This window comes from Furipterus horrens, unplaced genomic scaffold (genome assembly GCF_987537825.1).
Source record: "Furipterus horrens unplaced genomic scaffold, mFurHor1.1.pri manual_scaffold_12, whole genome shotgun sequence".
NCBI lineage: Eukaryota > Metazoa > Chordata > Mammalia > Chiroptera > Furipteridae > Furipterus > Furipterus horrens.
In genome coordinates this window covers 3,078,043-3,099,829 of record NW_028327182.1, presented here as the reverse complement: position 1 = coordinate 3,099,829, position 21,787 = coordinate 3,078,043, and the positions used below count along the sequence as shown (strand labels likewise).

At 44.8% G+C, this 21,787-nt stretch overlaps 1 protein-coding gene across 2 annotated transcripts; it reads right to left on the bottom strand.

The window, feature by feature from the left end:
* Positions 1–77: 77 nt before the first annotated feature.
* On the bottom strand, positions 78–20,383 carry SGCG (sarcoglycan gamma). 2 transcript variants are annotated; one of them, XM_090258414.1, is made up of 8 exons: positions 20,236–20,382; positions 15,776–15,970; positions 14,273–14,374; positions 9,186–9,273; positions 6,738–6,857; positions 4,268–4,340; positions 1,095–1,218; positions 78–829 (listed from the first exon to the last, which is right to left on the bottom strand). In XM_090258414.1, the coding sequence occupies exons 2-8, from the start codon at positions 15,968–15,970 to the stop codon at positions 656–658; spliced, it is 876 nt and encodes a 291-aa protein (XP_090114540.1). In that variant the 5' UTR covers positions 20,236–20,382; the 3' UTR covers positions 78–655. The 2 variants fall into 2 exon arrangements, with proteins under 2 accessions (XP_090114540.1, XP_090114539.1); XM_090258413.1 differs by lacking the exons at positions 78–829; positions 1,095–1,218 and adding an exon at positions 2,375–2,922 and having other exon boundaries at positions 20,236–20,383.
* Positions 20,384–21,787: the final 1,404 nt, after the last annotated feature.

Here is a 21,787-nt window from a genome sequence, read left to right as displayed (position 1 = left end):
CCAGTACCTTGGGAAAAAATAACACCTACCTCAAAGAGTTGTGAGGATTCAGAAGGTAAGACACTCACACCGTGAGGTTTGTGGGAAACGTGGGTGGGTTTTTATTGCTCATGGACTCTACAGAAAGCATGATTAATTCTGTGTGATTTATTCTTCGACAACACATTGGAAATCCGACCAACCTGAAAGTCCCTGTAAGCCCCGAGGGTCTTCTGGTGCAACATGACACACTTTGCACCCATGAAGGGAGAACTCACAGGTCTGAGTGATACAGAGGCGACACCTCACAGAACGTGGGCATTTTCACGCGGACCATCGCTGCTTCGACGGCACTAGTATCTGCACTTGAACGTCATAAATTAAGTTCACACAGCAGCTTGGTGTCTCATTGTTGATGGACGCACAAGAAAGGAAAAGGAGATGCACGCAGGTCTGACAAAGACCAGCCCCGGGGAATAGACATCCTTTTGACGCTTCTTTGGCTCCTGCGTGTAACAGCCGCTCACCGCGCATCCGAGCGCTTCCGTGGGCACGTTTTTCTTCCTGCACTCCCTTCGGAAGTATGTGCCCCACAGCCACCGCCCTCTCCCTTCTCCAGGGTCTCCAGTCTCTTGAGGTCAGTATTCCAAGGTCACCGAAACCAGGCATCGGTGGTTCAGAGGCAGATGTGGCTGTTCTCGTGGCAGGTGGTGCCCGCGGCAGCCGCAGACAGATAAAGCTTCCCATCCGGACACACACACACTTCGTAGAGTCCCTGCGAGCGGCCAGCGGGCGCTGGGGTCCCCTGAGCCAGCCCCAGGAAGCGCACAGTCTCAGCATCGAGCACCAGCTGTTTGGGAGAGAACGGGACAGGAAGCGGTAAAGGAGGATGTACCACATGAGCAGAAAATCCCTGTTCTCCAGATATTCTAAACGAATCTGTTTTTTTTTTCTCTGCATAGAAAATGAATCGGCACCTGGTTTGACTTGTCATACTTATCTGAAACGTTTAAAGCCTGTTTCTACTTTTTACATTCAGGCAGGGTGTGAATCATTTCTTCTCCAGCCTAAAGGGAAGTCGTTTTTACCCGGGCCCGTGTGCTCGCTGAACTCACCCTTCCGTTGCTGCTGTGAAGAAGGATGTCCATCTGAGAGCGGGCCTCCACGGTCCCAGCGTGCGCTTTCACGTGAACGCCGCCTGGGGCGTCCATGCTCAGACTTCGTGTGGGGGACTCTAATCTGGAACGAGGGCGAGAAACCAGGAAAAACAGTGTTGCAAAAAGCCACACAGGAACCCCTCAGCGAACGGCGCGGCACAGAAAATATTATGGATAAGGTACCCCGTATCTTCACGTCATTCTTGAATGCTGATATATTGTACATTGTTCGTGGAAAAATCCAGAAAAAAACGTGCAGTAAAGAAACGAACTTCCCATCAGTGAGAGTCTGTGAAATTAGTGCCCCCTGAACAGAGAAGACGTTAATTCGGGAGACCTAAGCCTTCACGGTGGTTTCAGACACGTGGCTAAGTGCCCCGGCACGCCACGCCAGAAGGAAACCCTGCTGTGAACAGCTTTGTGAAACTATTTTTTAGTTAAAGCACAGACTTGTTTGGGAAGAAGACACACTTAAGGGCAACACATGCCTTTGCTGCATGTTTGTAAACTAGAATGTACGTTTGGCGATTAGGTTTCTTTTGCGTTTATTTTTCTTATTCATTTAGGAAGAGCACAGGGCAGATGCAAAGATTTCTTTTGGAAAAATACTGAATTGATGGGGTTACTACACAGGATAGAGACTGGTCTCAGCCGGCTTTGTTTTCGTGAAAATGTAGAAGGATCTCACTGTGAGGAAGTCAAACCTCATGCAGAAGTCCTAGGAGATTATTTGCCTCTGCCTGGGAAACGCGAGTGTCCACCAGGTGGCGCGATGTGACCACGAGAATAATGTCCCAGTCGCTCCAACCCGACCCACGCGCAAGTGTGAAGGGCTGATGGGCTGACGTGTTTCAGGACCTAGGAGAACAGGGTAGGAAAGGCGCTGCGTCCTCCCGCCGGGTAAGATTGGAGCGGACGTGGGCGGGACAGAGGAAGGGAAGCGATTGAGAAGAGAGACGACCCTGATAAGGAACTTGCTTTTGGTTTTTTGTTTGTTTTTGGTGTTTTTTGTCTGTTTTATTGTTTTTTTCTATCACAGTTGTCCCGCTTTTCCCCCATTGCTCGCCCCCCAACCCTGCTTCCACAGCCCACCCCCACCCCCACCCCGTGACCCCGCTGTTCATGTCCGTGGGGCATTTATCCCAGTTCCCTTGACGAGACCCTTCCCCCTCTTTCCCCCTTCTCCCCGCCCTCCCCACCCCCCACCCCCAGCCCCTCCTGGTCACTGTGGGCTGCTCCTCCTTTCCTTGCCTCTGGTTCTAGGTTGGGAATTTGCTTTTGAATTGACTATTTATTAGATAGTTTTAAATCAGATGGCTGTCACCTTTAATTGGCAAGTTTTTTGCCTGCCAGTGTCTGTTGTAGAAACAAAGTTCGCTTTCTCACGGATGACTCAGTATGTGAACTTTGATCTGTTACATATTTCAAAATTTATTTTGAGCATGAGAAAACGTAGAGACAAGGGATTTACTGGTCAAATTAGGTTGGGCTTCTGTTATGGGGAAACACCCCTATTTCTAAATAAGCTTGGTCTGGCCGATGGCCCATTTTGCTCTTTTGACCTCTGCTGAAGGCTGCCTTTCACCCTCCCTGCCTGGGTCAATGGAAAGCAGGCGGGAAAGAGGAAGGAAGGGAAGAGGCCTATTCACTGGAAGTGCCTCCAGCTGACTCCTCAGGGCTTCGACTCCACAGGGTGGGGCAGAGTAATTCCTGGGGGCGAGGCTGTTGCTTCCCCTCGGGGCTGACGCCGCAGGGAGGGGAGTGCTCTGCCCGAGAGAGATGGCTTCTGCAATACGGGAACGACAGAGCTCAGGGATCCTGGTGGCTCTCCCCAGAGCCACCGCCCCCAGACTGCCCTCCTGTGTCTCGAGCCCACTGTCCTCCCCTGCCAGAGCCCAGGGTAAGTGGTTGCTAATGAAAGTTTGTGTGGTGGCCCTTTAAGAGGCTCTCTGCGTCTTAAACCCCGCTGCTTTTCCCAGCTGGGTGTTACCCGAGCTCCTTTCCGGGTTCTGGTGCTCTAGACTGGGGAGCCCAGCTTGGGGTTTGGACCCCACATTTCTCAGTGCAATCGTGCAGGCACACATAAGGAATAAATTGACACGTGCAGCTGGGTGACTTTATAATTCTGATACTACGGAAAGCTACAGCAGAGGCTGAGGGCACTGCTCAGTGACACGAGCCAGCCACAAAAGGCACGTGCTGTGTGGTCACCACAGGTAAACCACACACCCGAAGGCTCCCCGTCGTTCTGCGAGTACGGACGAACCGTGCATTTGGTTTCATGCTGCTCTTTCTCTACTACCCATGTACGTATATTCTAAAACGCATTGTAAACCGACGTTCTCAGGATTGCCATTTTGCAAATTCCAAGCCCACACACACAGTCACCAGCCTCTTTCACTAGAAGGGGTGAGGCTTTGCCTCGTTTGCCAGCGTACTGGAGGGGGGTGGTGTAACCTGAATACTCCAGTGTTGTGTGTTAAAGACGGTGAACAGTTTCAGGAAACTCCTGCTAATGCTTTTCGGGGAAAAATGATGGGTTTGTGAAATACACGAGTCAGAGGCCCACAGCCTGTGACCTAAATCGTGAGGGGTAAGCAGGTACTCGCGAGGTCTCCAAGAGAAGGAAGTGCTCTCCAGTCAGAGGGACACCCTGGATGAAAGTGGGGGGCAGGGATGGCAGCCGCTCAAGTCTGGGAGGAGGCCCCGTCCAGGAGAGCCGGGAGGACCCAGAGGAGGGGCCCTTTGGACTTCCCTGCGCCTGGGCTGGGACTAATGAAACCTAAAGGCGTAGTTGCATTTGGCAAAGTCCCCCTGATTTCAGTGCGACGGGGGGATGAGAGGGAGCACCCCGAGGCAGCGTGAGGCTGTAGGAAAGGCCAGGGCCTGGAGTGAGGCAGGCAGCAGGAGAGTGGGGGCCTGGAGCCCCGAGACAGCGAGCGGGAGGAGCGGGACGTTCTGCTGCCTTTGACCTTCAGCCAGCAGTGAGCAGTTCCACCCAGAGAGTCACGAGAATAAAGACGGCTGGTGGAATGAAGAGCCGCCTGGTGACAGCGGCTGAAACAGGGTTCTGACACCTGTCCTGGTGTCTCCTCTAAGGGAGGACGCTTAGGTTTGAACGAAATGTTTACCTCAGCTCCTGAAATGTGTCGGCTGTGACGAGGGGCGTCTCCGCTGAGTGTTCAAAAAGAGCCCCTTCAGGCCCTAAACAGAAGACAGATGCCCCGTTTTACAGAAGGACAGGAAAGTCACCCCCCACGCAGCAAACGCTGAGGCTGGCCGTTGAAGGGCGAGCAGGTCCTGAGCCCCGCGGCTGAATCTGTGCAGGGGTGCGAGCTGCCGGGAAGGAGGCTCTCTGGCCCTCGGGCTTTCCCGGGGACTCGGCCCCCTCAGTGGGTTCCTACAAAAATGTGGCTATAGAGCAGTGAACATAGGCGGGCTTAGTCTTCATCTAGAAAGCAGTATCAGCCCTCAGGATGAAAAAGAAGCAATTTCAGTTGAAAACTGCACAAGTCCGTGTCTTTCAGGTAATAGCAGTTTGACTCATTCTCCAGATTTTATAAGTAAAAAACTGTATCTTGTCTCATTTGTTCCTTCAAGCACATCAGAAAATTATAGAAAAAAATTTTTTTCCACTTCTGGGAATATATCCTAAGAATCCTGGAACACCAGTCTGAAAAAATATATGCACCCCTATGTTCATAGCAGTGTTATTGGCAACAGCTAAGATTGGAAGCCCCCCAACTGCCCATCCGTAGAGGAGTGGATAAAAAAGTTGGGGTACATTCACACGATGGGGCACTGCTCAGCCATGAAAAGAAGGACATCTTGTCTTTCGCAACAGCACGGATGGGCCTGGAGACTCTTATGCTCAGGGAAATAAGCCGGTCAGAGAGAGACAAAGACCACATGCTCTCACCTCTGTGTGGAATCTAATGAACAAAATAAAGTGACAAAATAGAAACAGAGGCCTGGACACGTGGACAGACGGACGGCTGTCAGGCGGGAGGGGGAGGGGAGACTGGATGAAAGCAGGGGAGGGATCAGCCAGAGAACCTGCATGCGTGACCCATGGACACAGACAGCAGGATGGGGAGGACCAGAGGAAAGGGGACACTGGGGGCTGGGTGGAGGGGGGCAAAGGGGGCAAAAATGGGGACATCGGTACTAGCGTCAACAATAAAAATAAAGTTTAAAAAAAGAGAAGAAAAATGAAAATGTTTACACAATGAGAACTGACTTCCTGATTCCTGGGGGCCGGCGTGTGCCCAGTCGCCCCAGAGGTTTCGGGGCGGCGCATGCCATGCCAGGACGAACCACGCCCCTGTGTGCTCCCGTAGGTCCTCGGGGCTTTTCAGGGGCTCAGCAGGCACAGTTAGAACATGTTCTGCACATTTTTTAAAGTAAAACTTCTTCTTTTCAGTCCTAAACACAAGTCCTCTCAGAACCCCATCTTATCTCTATTCCAAAGGAAGAAACGCGTCTGTAAACACGTGAGGAACCCCAGCCCCTGATACGGGGGGAGAAAAGAGACTGGGAAGAAGGCTCCTTTGCAGAAGCCGCGTGGGAAACAGGCGCTGGCATAGGGCACAGACACCGGAGGAGCTTATGACGAGCTCCTGGGCCACCCCGGTGCGGGGAGAGAAAGGGCAACATCGTGGTGGGAGGAAAGGTGTGGGGACGTCCCCGTCTCCCAGGAGAGCACCACAGAATTTCCAAAGAAACGCTGTGAAGAAGAGTCAGCAGCCCTGGCTGGGTGGCTCAGTCAGTTGGAGCCTCGTCCTGTGTCCTGAAAGTTCGTGGGTTCCATCCCCAGTCGGGGCACGTGCCCACGTTGCAGGTCTGTCCCGGGTCAGGGTGTGTGTGGGAGGCACTGACGGATGCGTCTCTCTCCCATCCATGTTTCTCTCCCTCCCTCCCTCCCTTCCCCTTCTCTCTAAAATCAATAGGCTTGCCCTGGGGTGAGGATAAAAAGAAAAGAAAAAAAAAAAAAGTCAAAAAATTCAAACTATTTTTTCTTATCTGCCTGAGAGATTCCAGAGCAAATGTGCCAGAAGAGTCATTTGCTTCTGCAGAAGCGCGCTCCGTGGGACATCGTTTTTCTCAGGAGGGAGGGAAGATGTGATGTGGGACAGTGCTCAGCCTTAAAAGAGGAGACAGCCTTGCCCTTTGTGACCCCGCGGATGAACCTTGAGGGCAGGGAAGCAAGTCAGACAGAGAAAGACACAGCCATGACGGGCTCCTTCATATGTAGATTCCCAAAGCACCAGACTCATGGGTACAGAGAACGGACCGGGAGTTCAGGAGCGGAGGGGGTAATGGGTGAAGAAATCAAAGGGTCCAAAATTACAGCCGTAAACTGAAGAAGTCATGGGGTGTAACCTACAGCATAGTTCTGTAGTTAATAGTCCTGCAGTGTGTATTTGAAAGATCCTTTTCAATAAATTTTAAAAGTTCTTACCACAAGAAAAATTTAAATACGTGTGGTGATGGGTCTTAACTAGACTTATTGTGGAGATCACGTCACAATATATACAAACGTGAAATCATAATGTTGTATGTGAGTTATATCTCAATAAAATATAAAGAGCTACTACTTACCAGTTACTCGAAGTCTGTCCGTACCAACCACAACTTGGCCTTCATCAGCAGTGAACAGCGGCTTCCCTTCTTTGGAATTGATCTGGAACTGTTGATTCTGGACTTCTACCATTTTAGGACCTGGAGGATGAAATAAAACAGGTTATCATCCAGTGTTTACTGGATGCAGTAGCATAACCACTGTTTTTACACATTCTGCGTCATCCAGCAGTAGCAAGTTACTAAATACTCAGGATTTGTTACCAACAGGTTTCTTTATGTTATGATTACATTTTAAAGTTCCAAGCCTAAATCTATTATATTATTTAAAATTTATGTCAAACCTGTGCTAAGCTACATCAAGTCCATGTACGCATAAATTATTTAAAAGTTAATTTCTTCAGGGTTTTGAGACTTGCCAACAGTAATTTAATTCTGCCTCTCGTTACTTAAACCTGCATCCTTCTGAGCGCCGACCAAACGAGGAGCCTGTGTTCTCAAACGCGGATTTACAGAAGGCCACCTTGTGGAAGGCTCACTTCAGTGGCCAGCGTTAACCCAGAAGATGGCTCTGTGAAGGCCACTTCCTCGCCCCTGTGCTCAGAAGTCCGCACCCCTTATATTCCGGGGAGAAAACAGGCTTCACCGTGGGAGGACACCCCCGGCCCTGCCCTCGCTGAGGCGTCTTTTGTCCCCTTCACTCCTTTCTTCTTCTGTCGGTGACAGAAGCGTCACTTTCTCATCCAGGATTCCTCCCTCCACGTGAGCTCTGGGCGCATGGCCTTCCAGGTCGTCACTGTAGCAGCAGCTGCTGCACGGGTGCTGCCGGGCCCGGGGCCGGGATGCTGGCGCCCTCGTGGCGTGAACGAGAGCCTGTGCTCACCTGTGTTTCGTCATTTCTCTTGGAAGTGACTAGCAGCTTCTCAATGAATGGACGAGTCCACATGGGGCCTGCTCGCCAGTGTGTTCTGATGCTATTTACTACTCAAAACCCTTCGATGGGGCTTCATTTTAAGTGTCTGTGTGTGTGTGTGTGTGTGAGAGAGAGAGAGAGAGAGAGAGAGAGAGAGAGGCACTTATAAAATGGGACTCATTTTTTCCTGTTTTATCTTCTTTCTCCCAAGGAAGCCTGCCTTCATTTCTCTGGTAGCTGCCTGTGATTTGCTCTCCTGAGCTGTTGCCACCAGACTTAGTCACCCAGTGACTCAGTGTCCTCGTCTACCTCTTCTGGGTCACTGATACCTCTTATGTATCAACACTGATTTCCGTTAAACGATGAATATAAAGTTACTTGAGTTTATAATTAAGAGGAAGATGATGGAAGTAATTTATCCAGTAAGAGTTCAAAGGGTTTTGTTCATTAGCGTTTTCATGTAACAATTTTAGGAGGTTTTATTGAGGATTACTGTTAAATCATTTTTTAAGCATATAAAAGGAGTTTTTGGTTTTTTTTACTTTTGGAACTCCTAAGAAATAATGGCATTCTTTATGTTGTTAATTACTTGTCAGCATTGAGAAACTAGCACACAGGCATTCAGTAAATGTTTGCTGAAAAAATGACAAAAATGGGCAGTAATTCCTCAGACTTTTAAAAGCTACAGTCATTTAAAGGATTTTAAGAGACGAGTGTACCATATAATTAATCAAGAACATATGATTTGATTTAGACAAGTTTCAGGAACGTGAATGCTGGTTAAACTCAGGTTTTCTCAAGACTCGCTGGGAATCCCATGAGACTTAGTGGTCAAACAAACCTCTAAGTAAAAGGGAGATAGAATTAATTATTTGGAATATGTTGTAAAGACTAAAACAACATAAAACGTGGAGTTCTTGTATTCGTATAGTAAAAAGGAATCATCAGGTTAATATATGGCTGTATTTTCCAATGTAATATTATTCTGTTTTGTTGTGAATTTAGAATTCATGACATTGAAGACTGAGTTGTTGGTGTTGAGAACGGCAGCCAATCAGATGAGGAACCAGAGAGGTCCCGGAGCTCCTGCAGAGTTAGAACAGGTGCAGCCATCATACCCAAAGGAAAGGCACAGGCAAACTACTCTGGGAAAAAGGGGTGCCTGGCAGAGAGTGGGGGGGCAAGTAGAGAAAGGGAAGGAGGGAGGGAGGACAAATACTTTTGGTTCTCGGCCCCTGGTCTCTGCTGTCTTGAGGCCAGCTACTTTGGTTACTTCCCCTTGGTCCCTGAGATCCTTTTGTATCCCTGCCATAATCAATATGCTCCTTGGAGTACCGTGAGTGGTCCTTTATTTCTTGGAATCAAAATAACTTTAATTAAAATACTTCAAACTATCCCTCATGATGCTAATTATTCTCTGTGGTCAACACAGCATGGTATTTTTCTAAATTCATATGTTGATTGTTCATAAATAACTTTGAAAACAACAAACATCCACTGAGCGCCCTGTTCAGGCACCACACACATGCAAGGTGCTGGGGGGAAGCCCGACTCACCCACTGTCAGTCTGCCCGTGACCTCTCCCTCAGAGCTGCGGGCACTGACCGTCACGTTATGCGTGGACTGTAGCAGCAGAGATGAGTCCTAGGAGGGATTCATGAAATTAGCCAAATGTACGCTACTTAAAACAATTATGTCTCTATATTGGCATGGTTGTCGTCGGCAGCCGTCCGTCTCAAGAGACGATGGTGTAGCTTCTTAAGAGTCTATCTGCACCGCCGAGAATGGCTGTGCAGTCCGACTCGGGAGTGACACGGTATCTGTCTCCTCCCGTGTTGAATATTGGCATAGACAGTCAAGATTTATATAGGATAATTTCTCCGTAGTCACGGGTCCTGTGATCCTAATACTTGTTTTTATAAAATTATTTTAAAACCTTGAGTTACATTAAGGGGGAAATGTATAAACTTTTTTCATAAACTGTAATAACCTTATGCTTGTGTATACTGGCTACGATGTGCCAAATCAATTCTCAAGGTAAATGTCTAAAACAATCAAGTTTTAATGTGTATTTTCTTCCCAAAAAATGAAAATTTCATTTATTATTATTTATGTTTAGGACAGGATATATTTTGGAAGACAAATCAGAGAATGGTTAGCTCTTCCAGAATAGTTTTAAAATGTAAAGTTTTCTCACAATTTCAGAAGAGCCCTTAAAACTTGTTGGACACCTATTCTTTCGAGCTTTCTGTCGGGAGATGAAGTGGCTTTCTGCGCACGTCCGTGGTTTCTGCAGTTCTGTTCCGACCGGGAGGTGTTGTTTAACAGAAGAATGCCTGCTGTTATCAAAACAGTTTCTTCGAAAGGAGTGCAGCAATTTGGCTCTTGGAGTCCAGTGGGTTTATGGTTCACTCAGGGGAAACCACATAGCTTCCAAAGTTGAGGGGAATAATGTGACTTTTCAAAAGTTAAGACGTTTTTGGACTGCTTTGCCACTCAACCCAGCAGGTCAGAGATTCTCCATCTTGCTCTGTGGGAGCAGGTGGACGTCCCAGCCTCTCACGCTTTAGCCAGTGATGTGACCTTCGTCCTTGTTTGGCACTGTTATCAAATAACTAGCGTGACAATAAGAGTTAAAATTGTACCCACAATGCTAGCATCCGTCTTCTCCTTTTATCTTCCACGTCCGAAGTAGGTACCATTACTTCTAACCCACATGCTGTTATGTATTTTTCTTCTTGTTTCTTTTGTTTGAGGTTAAGTATGTTTGATCTGTGGGTTTAAAGCTTTCATCACACTTGGAAGAAAAATCACTTTTCTTCCCCTCCAAATAACATCTGTCCTCTCTTCTATCTGCTCTCTTTCAAGGATTCTGGTTACAAACATATAAGATCCTTTAACATTGTCCCTCAGTTCACTGTTTCTCTTAATTTTTTTCAGTCTTGTTTCTCTCTATTTCATTTTGGTTAATGTCTGCTGCTGTATCTTAAAGTCCAATGATCTTTTCTTCTGTGGTGCCCACTCTGTTGTTAATACGTGAATTCCACCAATTGACTTTTTAAAAAAAGACCCAGGGGCTATACTCTTCATCTCTGGACTCTTAACTTTTTTCTGTCTTTCCATTTCTTCGTGTCCCTCCTTAACCTGCTCATGCCGTCCTTGCCCTTTGTGCCCGGACGGGACATGGTTTTCTTGAGCTTTGTTCTGGGCCACACTAGGTCGCTTTGAAAAGGTATGATACTTGCAAGGCTTCCCGTTAGGCTGCGTTACAGGGACCCAGCCGGAGCTGATCCTAGCGCGGGCCTTGCGCGCCCCACGCCAGAGCCAGCGCCTCTGTGAGTGTTCTCCCCACTGGCCGGTGGGAAGGCAAGCTCTCCCCAAGCCCACGTGAACCCCCCCGCCTTTCGCTCCCATCAAGGGGTCACTTCCCGGCCCAGGCAGCTTCCTCACACACACGTGTGCACTGATAACTGCTTCCACATAGACTCAGGGAGCAGGCGCAGGAAAGGCGGGGTGAGTCTGCTGCGGCCTCTGAAGCCCCTCTGGGGAGCCCGGCCCTGCGAACTTCAGGTCGGGGGCTTCCCCGGGACCCCCAGCCCTGCCTCCCTGACTTGGGGAGAAGACCCGCCCCTGCACCGGTCCCCCTTCTGCACCATGGCCTCGGGACCTCTCTCCAGACAGTAAACGGGGGCCATTCTGTGACCCGCCTCCTGTTCCCCTTCCTTAGGGATCGCTATTCTGACTCCCTCAGCCTGATATTTGAACACGTTCCCTGGCCGTTCCTTCGGGCTGTATAAGGCGACACCAAAGGCTGGGTGACTTAGGAGCCGCAGACATTTATCCACCCCAGTCCTGGGCGCTGGGAGGGCCACAGTGCTGGCCAATGCACTGCCAGCTGCCACCTCACGCTGCAGAAGGGGTGTGGGGGCCCCCTGAGCCTCTTTTATAGGGACACGGATCCCATTCTCCAGGGCTCCATCTCTAGGACTCGATCACCTCCTAACACCGTCCCCTTGAGGGTGTTGAAAGACTTCAACGTATTGACATTCAGCCCATAGCAAAAATCGTTGTTTTATGTATTTTTTCAAGGTTTTTGAGTTGTTGAATGAGAGAAGCTAAATCTATTCTCTGTAACTTCTTCTACCCTGTGTGATTGCACCTACTTGGATTTTATAATTTGTTCTTTTAATGGAAGCTACTCAGAAGCAGCTTTATCTCCTTGAGGTTCTCAAGTGAGCTCCTGCAGTAATTCCCAGGTGGATTGTTTTTACTTAGTTGAAAGTTACTTCTCTCTCTTGTGGTGCTTTATTTGATCACTTTCTTTAGATGACATTCACCTTCCATGGTTTGAAGTGTCTGTCTCAAGGGCCCCGGGCGGACGTAGTTCAAGTTGTGCGCTTACCCAGCCTGTCTGAAGGTTTCCGCCTCTTCCTGTCCAGACCTCAGGATCTCACCGTTTGGTAATGGTGGCTCAGGGCTTCTGTCCTCAGTGACGTCAGGTCTTGGTCTGGCACCCCCGTGGGCTCCCGATGGGCAGCGCTATTCAGGCATGGGCAGAAGTCGCACACATGTTCTGCCTCCTGCTGCCGTGTGAGGCAGCGGGTCCGCATGGGTCCCCGTCTCGGTGATGCCGTTTGGTCTCCGTTCCTCTGTGCGTGTTGACTGGAAACTGTCGCAGCCTCTTCAGGGCTGCATACTTGACAGACAATCATTTCAGATGAAGCCCTTTACCTCCGTGTGTTTCTGTTTCCTTTCGGGTTTGCCCATGTCTATATATTTTTCAGTACAACCTTTCTGTTTGGTCAGATGTAACTGCTGTGTGTTTTGGGCGGGGCGAGTGAGAATAAATCATAAACGCCCAGCGCAGTCTTGATAAGACTCATTGCAATGATTTTGAAGGGTTAACTGAGTCATCACATGTACCATGTTGCATTATGTATTTATAATATAAAGTTTTCTCAGCCCAGCAATACTGAATTTTTCAGTTTCGTAAGGTAATTTCTATAATTTTATTAAAAATCACTTCCTAGACTCCTCTTTGAAAATGAAACATAAATAATACACCCGTGCACATGAAAATTACAGGGCACTATTCAGTTCTGCTGATCCAATTACTGAAAGTCCTATTGGATACAAAATACAGCTTTGCTATCACGTAATATTCTTCCCAGTGTTTGTGTAGTTTTATGTATTGATTGACACATCACATCACTGCGCCATTGTGAGACTTTAACATGGTATGACCTCAAATAATTTACATAATTGGCTCCCTGGGTTTTTAAAAAGTATTCTGTATATGAAAGAGTCTAAAAAGGTATAACTAAAAGTATTACTAATTCCAGAATTAAATTTGCTATGATCTAATCACCTGATTCAGTCACCAGGCTTTTTTACCAGTCTTATCTTTTAACAATATGGTAGGGGATCAGCCAACATAACTCTGGGGCAGGCGGGAAGGCTAAATTCTAATATTTAAATGTTTTGTTCCCATCTGATCTCTGTTTCTATAAAAGCTTGCATTCATTCCCCATGACATGGTGGGCTATGTCATACGCCGGCCCACCACGATGACTGAGCGAGGGCAGGATCTGCCTAAGCTCACAGAATCAGGCCCACGGGGCAGCAGCCTGTGATATCGCAGGTCACTGGCCTGCTCTGACTGTCAGTCGAGATGGTGGTGCATGACAAGGACTCCAGGACCATTCCTTGGCCGTCAGGATCTCTGTGTGAGTTTCACGCTGTGACGTTTGCCGTCGGCTGTGGAGTTCGGGGCTGGCTCTGATGTCTCATCTAACCGTGTGCTTTCTCTCTCTTACAAGAAGACCACGCGTTTCTCGGGGGTCAGCCTCTTGCTTCCCTCCTAATTGCTCTAGAATAGGGGGCCTGGCCTCTGCGTGGGAGAAATACTCACCTGCCCTTCTGTGTCTAGAAAGTGGGAGGAAAATAAAGAATGTACTCTTCGTATAAAAGTTTAACGTTTTATTTAGCTGATGCCACCAAATAGGTAATTTAGCTAAATGTTTATCTCTACGACAAAGTCCATAGTATCACATAAGGAAAAACAGAACATACTACAAAAACTGACTATATTTTGTGCTTGGCTGTACTTGTGATAGATTTCACAGAGGTAAATGAATATAATACTGAGACAGGTTTACATTAAACGTCACAGTTATTTAATGGTGATATTTAGTCTCTTAATGGAGAATCCCAAAGGACCACAATCTGTGTAATTAGTATAATTACTACCAAACCCACCACTATGACAGTGGTTTCGTTCAAAGTTTTTCAGATAATCTTAAATGCCTTGAGAGAAGTATATTTAAATTACTTGCAGTCATAGAAAGAGGTTTATTGTTTTTGATAAAGGTTTTAATTACCAAGCCTTTACTTTATTATGGTCTAAATTACCGAGGCCACCAAATTCAGGCGTGAAGCACATGAAAATGGAGGCCTTTTAGAAGCAATATCAGAAGGAAGTCCCATGGCCCCAGAGCCACGCCTTTTAGAAAGAGTGTGTCATAACTATGTGTCCATGTGTGCATTTTAAGAACCCTCCTGCGAAATGTACTGGATTTTTGTGCTCGGCCGTTACCTGCTTTCATAAAACACAAACGCTGTAAGTGTGTCATCACTGTCTTACCACCCTGGAGCGGATTTCTTTGGCATACAGTGGGAATAAAAACTCCGACTCCCCGTCCAGCCGAAGCCCGTCCTCCGTCACACGCAGGTAACCCATTCCTGTCTGTTAAAAAGGCGAGACCGTGAGGTTTTGTTATGGCTTTCTTTTTCCTTTCTTTTAGTATCAGCTTAGCACGTGCATGTTTATCGGTTTCCTATCAGCACTTTCCTGTCCTTCTCTCAAAAAGCTCAGCGAGTAAGTTGCCAGAGAGGCATCAGCTAAAGGTTGACAAGAGGACTAATCGGAACTCCAGTGAAACTTGCCTTAAACAGCTTTTATGTGGCTGGGATGTTTCAGCCTTGATTCAGTTTCCAAAGAAGTGTTAAAATAAGATATTTTAAATTTAGACATAAAGTCGAGGTGATTTACAAAATGTACATACTGTTGTGTTGTGCTACTTTCTTAAAGAAAAGCTGTCCGGTGGGCCTGAATACTTGTGATGCTGTCAAAATATTTAAAAGAAGAAATCACAACTTAAATTATTTATAGATAACACTGATATATAATTTATTATTATAGCAATTTATATTATACACTTGCCTTAAATATGTTAATGCTTTTACCGTAAATATATTCACACATTTCAACCTACATTTTGGTTGGATCGGTATTTTACCTCTTTGAAGATGTGAAAGTATAAATATGAAATCACGTGTCTCCTGACTATGGAATGATGGCAGGAAAGAAACAGACGCACAGCGAGGGAGGGATGCCGGTTACTGGGAGGCACTCCAGACCGAATGCGGCCGATGTTGCTCCCGGACTGAGGCCTCACCTGCACCTGACCTCCACGGTGGGCGTGCGGGGCAGGCGGACCCCCCCGCGAGGTCCGCTGCAGCCTTTCTTTCTTTCTTACTGGAACTGTTTTACACTTCACAGTCAATAAATGCTTCTCCAAAAAGGGCACAAAATACTGTCAGAGCCTATAAAGTTACCTGGCTCTCTCGGAAACAAGAGATTGTTTTAAACATATGAATTTCGTAGGGCTACTGATATTTTATTTACTAAATCTGTGTTAAATATTGACGTGTGGACATGAATTTATTGCATATCAGCATGGAGCTTTTTAAAAAATTAGAAAGAAGCATCTGAATGGTAAATGTGTATAAATTAGTGAGATTAGGAAAATGAGTTATAAAATTTTACCAACTAATGAATTAAATAACCATTAAGCAATCATGACTCGATCAACCATAAACTCAAGATTATTACAGTTGTTCCCCCATGTAAAGGTAATTACTAATAAAAATTATAATAAAACCCAACAAAGTACAGTTCACACTGAAATCATTTAAAAAGGTAAATGTTACACGTACTCTTGCTACTGAAAATTCTGATACAGATGGAAACAAACATTAATAACATTAAAGGAAGCTTCTACCAGTACAGTGTGAAGTGATGGTGCAGACAAAATAAGAACATGTTTACCAACAAGAAGGAAAAGAAAAGAAAAAAACCACTTACTGGGGAAAACCACATCACTTTAAGGATCCACACCGTGAGAGCGAAGTTCACAAGGAAGATGATGAGTAAGAGAAGAACAAATAAGTAGAGGCAGCGCTTTCTCCAGCCGTAAATGCCGATTTTGTAGACGCACGGGTTCTCTGGCCGCTCCACGTGGGTGCCTTCTGTGGCGATCACGTACTGTTCACGTACCATCTGCCGCAGTGGGACCCGGGGGTGGGATGCGTGTGGAGAGGGGAGTAGGGACAGAGGGGACGGGGGGAGAGGGAAGGGCAGACAGAAAGGGAGACCTTGTTTGTCAACTCTTTGTTTATTCTGAGTCCAACAAAATATTCTTACCCCAATAATCAGTTTCCAAAATTAATGATTTTTAAAGGTAGTTAAATATTACTTGGAATTAGGTCATTATATTTCAAGCACAGGATCATATTTAATTTGTCATGCAAAATATTTTAGATGTGACACACCCATTTCAAGTCCAATGGCCATATTTTCAGATTTTAATCAGTAGATTCAATATATACAGTGACCCCTCACTCATCGCGGGTATTACGTTCTAGACCCCCCGCGACCGGTGAGAATCCGCGAGGTAGGAACCTGACATTTATTTTACTATTTATTGTACGGTACCGCAAAATCCTGCGATAGAGCGAAAAATCTGCAATAACTAATTAAATATAATATTTTTAAAAAGCCCACTATACAGTGAGACCACAATAAGTGAACCACGATATAGAGAGGGACTGCTGTATATGGCTTGCTTTCAAAATTCTGCGTGGATAAACCTGTAATTGAATTATCAACCTAAAATAATCAAGTTATCACGTTCTTAAAAGATTCAGTGGGAGGAAAGTCAAGCTGGTACCTACACATCTTGTAAAGAATAGAATCCAGATTACTCAATTTCATGTCAATTGATTAAGGTAAGTCTTTCTTCAGCTACCAAATTACTCAGAATTTAAAAGGCTCTTGATAAGATACCTACCGCATTAACTTCTGTCTAAAACGAAGTTTCCAAGTATTGACCTACTTCAAGAAAAATCAAAAACATTATGCATACAAAGGCACAATATTATTTGATATTGACTAATCTCTTTGTCTTTCAGATATATACACCTTAGATTGAGATGGTCCAAAATGAATGAGAGCTTATTGATTGATTTAATATGTAGCCTTTTAGAAAAAAAAGTTACCTTTTTAAAAAGTTTTGTTTTTGTTTTTGTGTTCTGTCAAATTACTTAGAAACTACCTGCAAATGTATAGAACATTTGATTGTATAGTATTTTCTGACAGCTATTTCAACCACAAAAAAACAACAACTATAGTGTTCAATTATGCAGTTATTCAAGAAAACATTTTTTTAGCACATGAAGAGGGCCTCACAGAGTTGTTTACTGGCATCCTAACGTGTGAAAGTTTTCTGAGTACCCTGAGTGATGTCATCATTTTCTTCTAAGTCCCATAATGCTTAGGTGACCCGATTCCCAGAGTTCTGGAAGTTCCTCTGGCTCCTGTACCTGCGGGCAGCTTTCTCACAACAGGTGCAACGGCAGTCTTGTTGGCGAATTACAGATATTTCATATAATGAGGATTCAGTTTCATAAAGGTTCTCGTGTCTCTGATCACTATCATGCTTTCAAACAAAGCCATTTTATTATCATTGGGCATCTGACATCACAATCAGTTAAGTGTATATTAATTGCTCTGATACATCCCCAGGTATATGTAAATATCCTATATATCTGGAGGCATCTAGTTCTTTAAAATTTGTCACCATGGCTCCAAATGGAGAAAGTGCACAGTTCTGATAATAACGTTGATATTTAGCATGGAGTACGCATTATACTTATTATTATAGTACATTAAGTATTAAATTCATAGTCTCTTGACTTTGATGTCAGATCGTATTAGTATTTCAAAGAATATGTATTTATAGGCAATGATGATGCTACATCTTCACAAAATTCTAGAAACCATTACTACAGATATAACTCATCAGATCAGAACTCTGTAATATCATTAATATAATCAATCAAGACTCAAATATCAATTTACTGAAATTATTATATAAATGATTCATATAATATTGAGTATTTTCCATGTAGACATGTATTAAAATATTTTAAATAAAGCCATTATTTAAAAAATATTTTCACCATCAATTTCACATAGTGTATAAAAAACTTAAATACTTATTTCATATATTTGTTTCAGAATGTTTTGATAACAGAATATGATTTAATCAAAGTAATCACCAAAATAGCAATGACTTATTATTTGTCTATATTGACAGGAAAGGACAATTATTAAGTTGAATTTAACTACTATTTAAGGCGGAATTTATACAGGCGGTTCTGCTGGTAACTTTAACTTATTTCCCTCCTTCGAAACCCAAGCAAATTAATCCAAACTGCAAGTTTTTCTCTCCTGCCTCCATTTTCCCACCTTATTCAACATCCAAAAAAAAAATATATATATATATATATATATGACATCTATGTCCCCTTATTATTTGTCCCGTCTCCGCAAGGGCAGGATTTCCCCCGTTATCCCTTGGCCAGTCCCGTTATCTGGAACAACGCCAGTATTTGTGGACCGAAGGAATGCATGTAATGCCAAGACAAATTCTCCATTGAATACCATTTTCAAACTGTTATTCTACAGGATTATACTTTGGTCACACCTGCGGAAGCAAACCAAGTAAGGAAAGAAAATTATTTTCTGAAATAATCATGCAGAAATAAAAGAGGCACAGAAACAGGGAGCTTTAAGCAGGTAACGGCTGCAGGTGCTGTCATGAGCCACGCAGACCCCTCTTCCATGAGCAAAGACCCCTCAGGCTGCCAGGACCGCTCCCGCTCACGGCCATGCCGAGGCCCTGCCCCCGCCCGCCTCTGGGGGAACGTGGAAGACTGAAGGGGTGGGTATCGGGGTGAGGCAAGCTTCAGGGCTCGTGAGCACACTGCAGAAACGCCTGGCCCTGCGGCTGGTCCAGAGAACACTAAAGCTGGACAGGTGCCGAGGAGCTGAGAGGAGGAGGAGGGAGGAAGGCCAGACAGGAATGGAGAAGCAGGCTCTGAAGGAAGAGAAAAGAGCAGAATCATGCTCCGGACTGGAGGTCTCTCCTCCCTGCTGGGCAACCCCACCTGGGGGGCCTCGTTGAGAAACACAAGGGGCTGTGATGAGCCAAGAAGAATAGGGAGCGGAGGGGACGCATAGGTCCTGCCAAGGGTGCAGGATGAAGCCACGTGGGCACCCAATCCTAAGTCACCGTTAATAAGTGGTTCTCATCTCCAATGTAATAGCGGTTTCAGTTAATGACTCCGAAGCATCTTTTCTACAGGACAGGATGGAACAATCTTATTTTCAGCATTTCAACCACAGCTTGGCCACCATCTTTTGGAAACTCGCATCTGTGAGTCTTTGGAATTTGATATTTAAATTTATTAAAATATTACTTTTCGTTTGAGTTTGAAAGAAAGCCTTAGATAAATTCTAGGACCTGTAAAACCAACTCCTACTTGGACCATTCGTTTGGAAACTTTGTAAATGTGCCTCTTCGTACGGATCACCACAGGAGGTTTCCAAGAAAAGAAGCAAAAGATCAACGGAGCACATTCTGTGCTTCATTTTGTACGCGTGAGCTCGTTACTCATCCTGCTGGCAAGTCTTTCAGCCAGCTGAGTTATATTTTCCCTTGTTATCTTTCTGTATGGCTTTCTTTTAAAAACTTGTTTTCAGATCGCCCCGTATTAACTTGGGAAACGCAGATAAAGAACTGGCAACGTTAGAAAGCCAGAGCATGGCACACGTGTACCTTTTGCCCTGTGTACATTTCCCTGTTGATCTATGCATATTACGAACAACACTTTATTTCTTTCCAAATTTGGGGAGAGAAATAGTCCCCCTTCTTTCCCTCCAAGAATAGTTGGGAAGCTGAGGTTGGTGTTCTGCTGCTGTTCCGTTCTTTCCCGATTTAGCAAATGAGTTGGACTCTTGTCCTCATTAATTTTAATCTGTTTTTTTAATGTCTGTAACAAAACTCTTGACAAAATGTAAAACCAATGTAATTCCGCCAAGAAGCTGAAGAGTAGAATCAGAAAACTGGTGATCTTAAAGATTATAACCTGTCTAGATTAACCACAGTATACAGTGTGATGCCTGATGATATATTCATGCTATCATGGGATTCTACAAATTAAAATATTAGGAATACAAATTATGCTAAAAATACATAGCATCTTAGTAACTGGAATAACTTAAAAGAGAGGAAGTTAGAAGTTAACCAGATTTTTGTTGATGCCTAATCATTCTGAAATAAACTTACTCAACATTTTAAATTTAGTTTGTTAACTATTCTGTCACCTTTGAAGGAAAAACAATTTAGAAGTCTTACCTCTGTTTGGCTTTTAAGTTGCCCATTGTAATGATATAAAATCAGGTAAAAGGCGATCACTTACCTTAAATGTAGTGACGAGCTGGCCACAATCAGCCCAAGCTCTTCAGGGGACTGAGTGTCTCGGACGTTCCCGTCCCAGGCAGGAGAGGGAGCCGCCCAGGCTGCCCCAGCTCTGCCCAGAATTAGAGGCTCCCAAGTGTGTGGCCCGGCTCATGTTCCATCCCTCCTTTTAGCAACAGGCGTGTGTCTAATTTTACTCGGTGACATAAACAGCTCACACCAGCTGGGGATGGTTTGGGCCCCGGCTCCAGCCAGGACACAGCTCTACGTGTGCCTCGGGAAGAAAAAGGGTTCTTACAAAACCAGCGTTTCAACCCTGAATCACGGTCATCTTATACAACTTTCTAAAGTAAATTTGACCTCAAATGATAGCCAAAGTCTTCTGAGATAGATTCCTGTAGAATCTAATGTTGACAAAAAAAACACCTCATGAAAAATCACTTCAAATGAAGCTGCACCACTTAGAACCTACAACTTTATTAGTATTAAATGTGTACTGTTCTCATTCATGTGAGCTCTATATCATATCAGTCACGCTTTAAGAATCACGTTTCTGAGAGGCTCTTTTTAAGTGTAAAACTTTAATATTCAAAGAGAAAGTTTCCAATAATAATCATAATAAACAGAATATAAACAACCTCTGTGTTAAAATCATGTGTTCTTTTCTAGTAAATCAAATTATGTCTAACAAATGATGTGAATGTAACAATGTGATCTCGATGCTTTATATTTATTTTTTAAATAACAAATGTTTCAATTTTTATGAAGTGTTCTTGAAGAAACTAGAATAAATATTAAACTTTCAAATAATCCTCATCTTCTATTTTGTATTATTTTTATACAGCCTGGTTAGCAGCTGGAATTAAAACCTAACTAAATTATCGATGGAAATCAGGATTTTCATGCTGACTTTTGGGTTCATCTCGCTTGGGATGCTCTGTGCTTTCTGAACGTGTATGTCTGCTTCTCCCCAGTCAGGCACGTTTCCCGTCTTTACTTCTCCCTATCGGCTCTCAGTTCTTTGCTCGCTCTCTTCTCCTGCTGACTCTGCCGTGATGCAGACATTGGAACCCTTGAAGTTGTCCCAGGTTTTGTTTTTTTTGGCTCTTATCTTCCAGTAGCTGATTTGATTCTCTGCTTTGTCTGCTCTCCTGTTGGCGCCCTGCAACATAGTCTCCATCTCAGTTAATGTGTTCTTGCCTTAGGACCACTCCTCTTCTATGCTTCCTGTCTTTTTATTGAATTTATTGGGGTGACACGGATGAATAAAATCACACAGGTTTTAGGTGTACACTTTCATGATACATTTGTATATTGTAGTGTGCCTTTCCTTTGACAGCTGACAGTCTGCTCTTTGCATCTGTGAGTCTGTTTTTGTTTGGTTCTTTATTTTTTTCATTACATTTCACATGTAAGTGAGATCATATGCTATTCGTGTTTCTCTGAATGGCTTTTTTTCACTTAGCATAGTAATCCCCAGGTCCAGTCATGTTGTTGCAAAGGTAAGGTTTCCTTCTTTTTTATGGCCAAGTAATATTCCATTCTGTAAATGT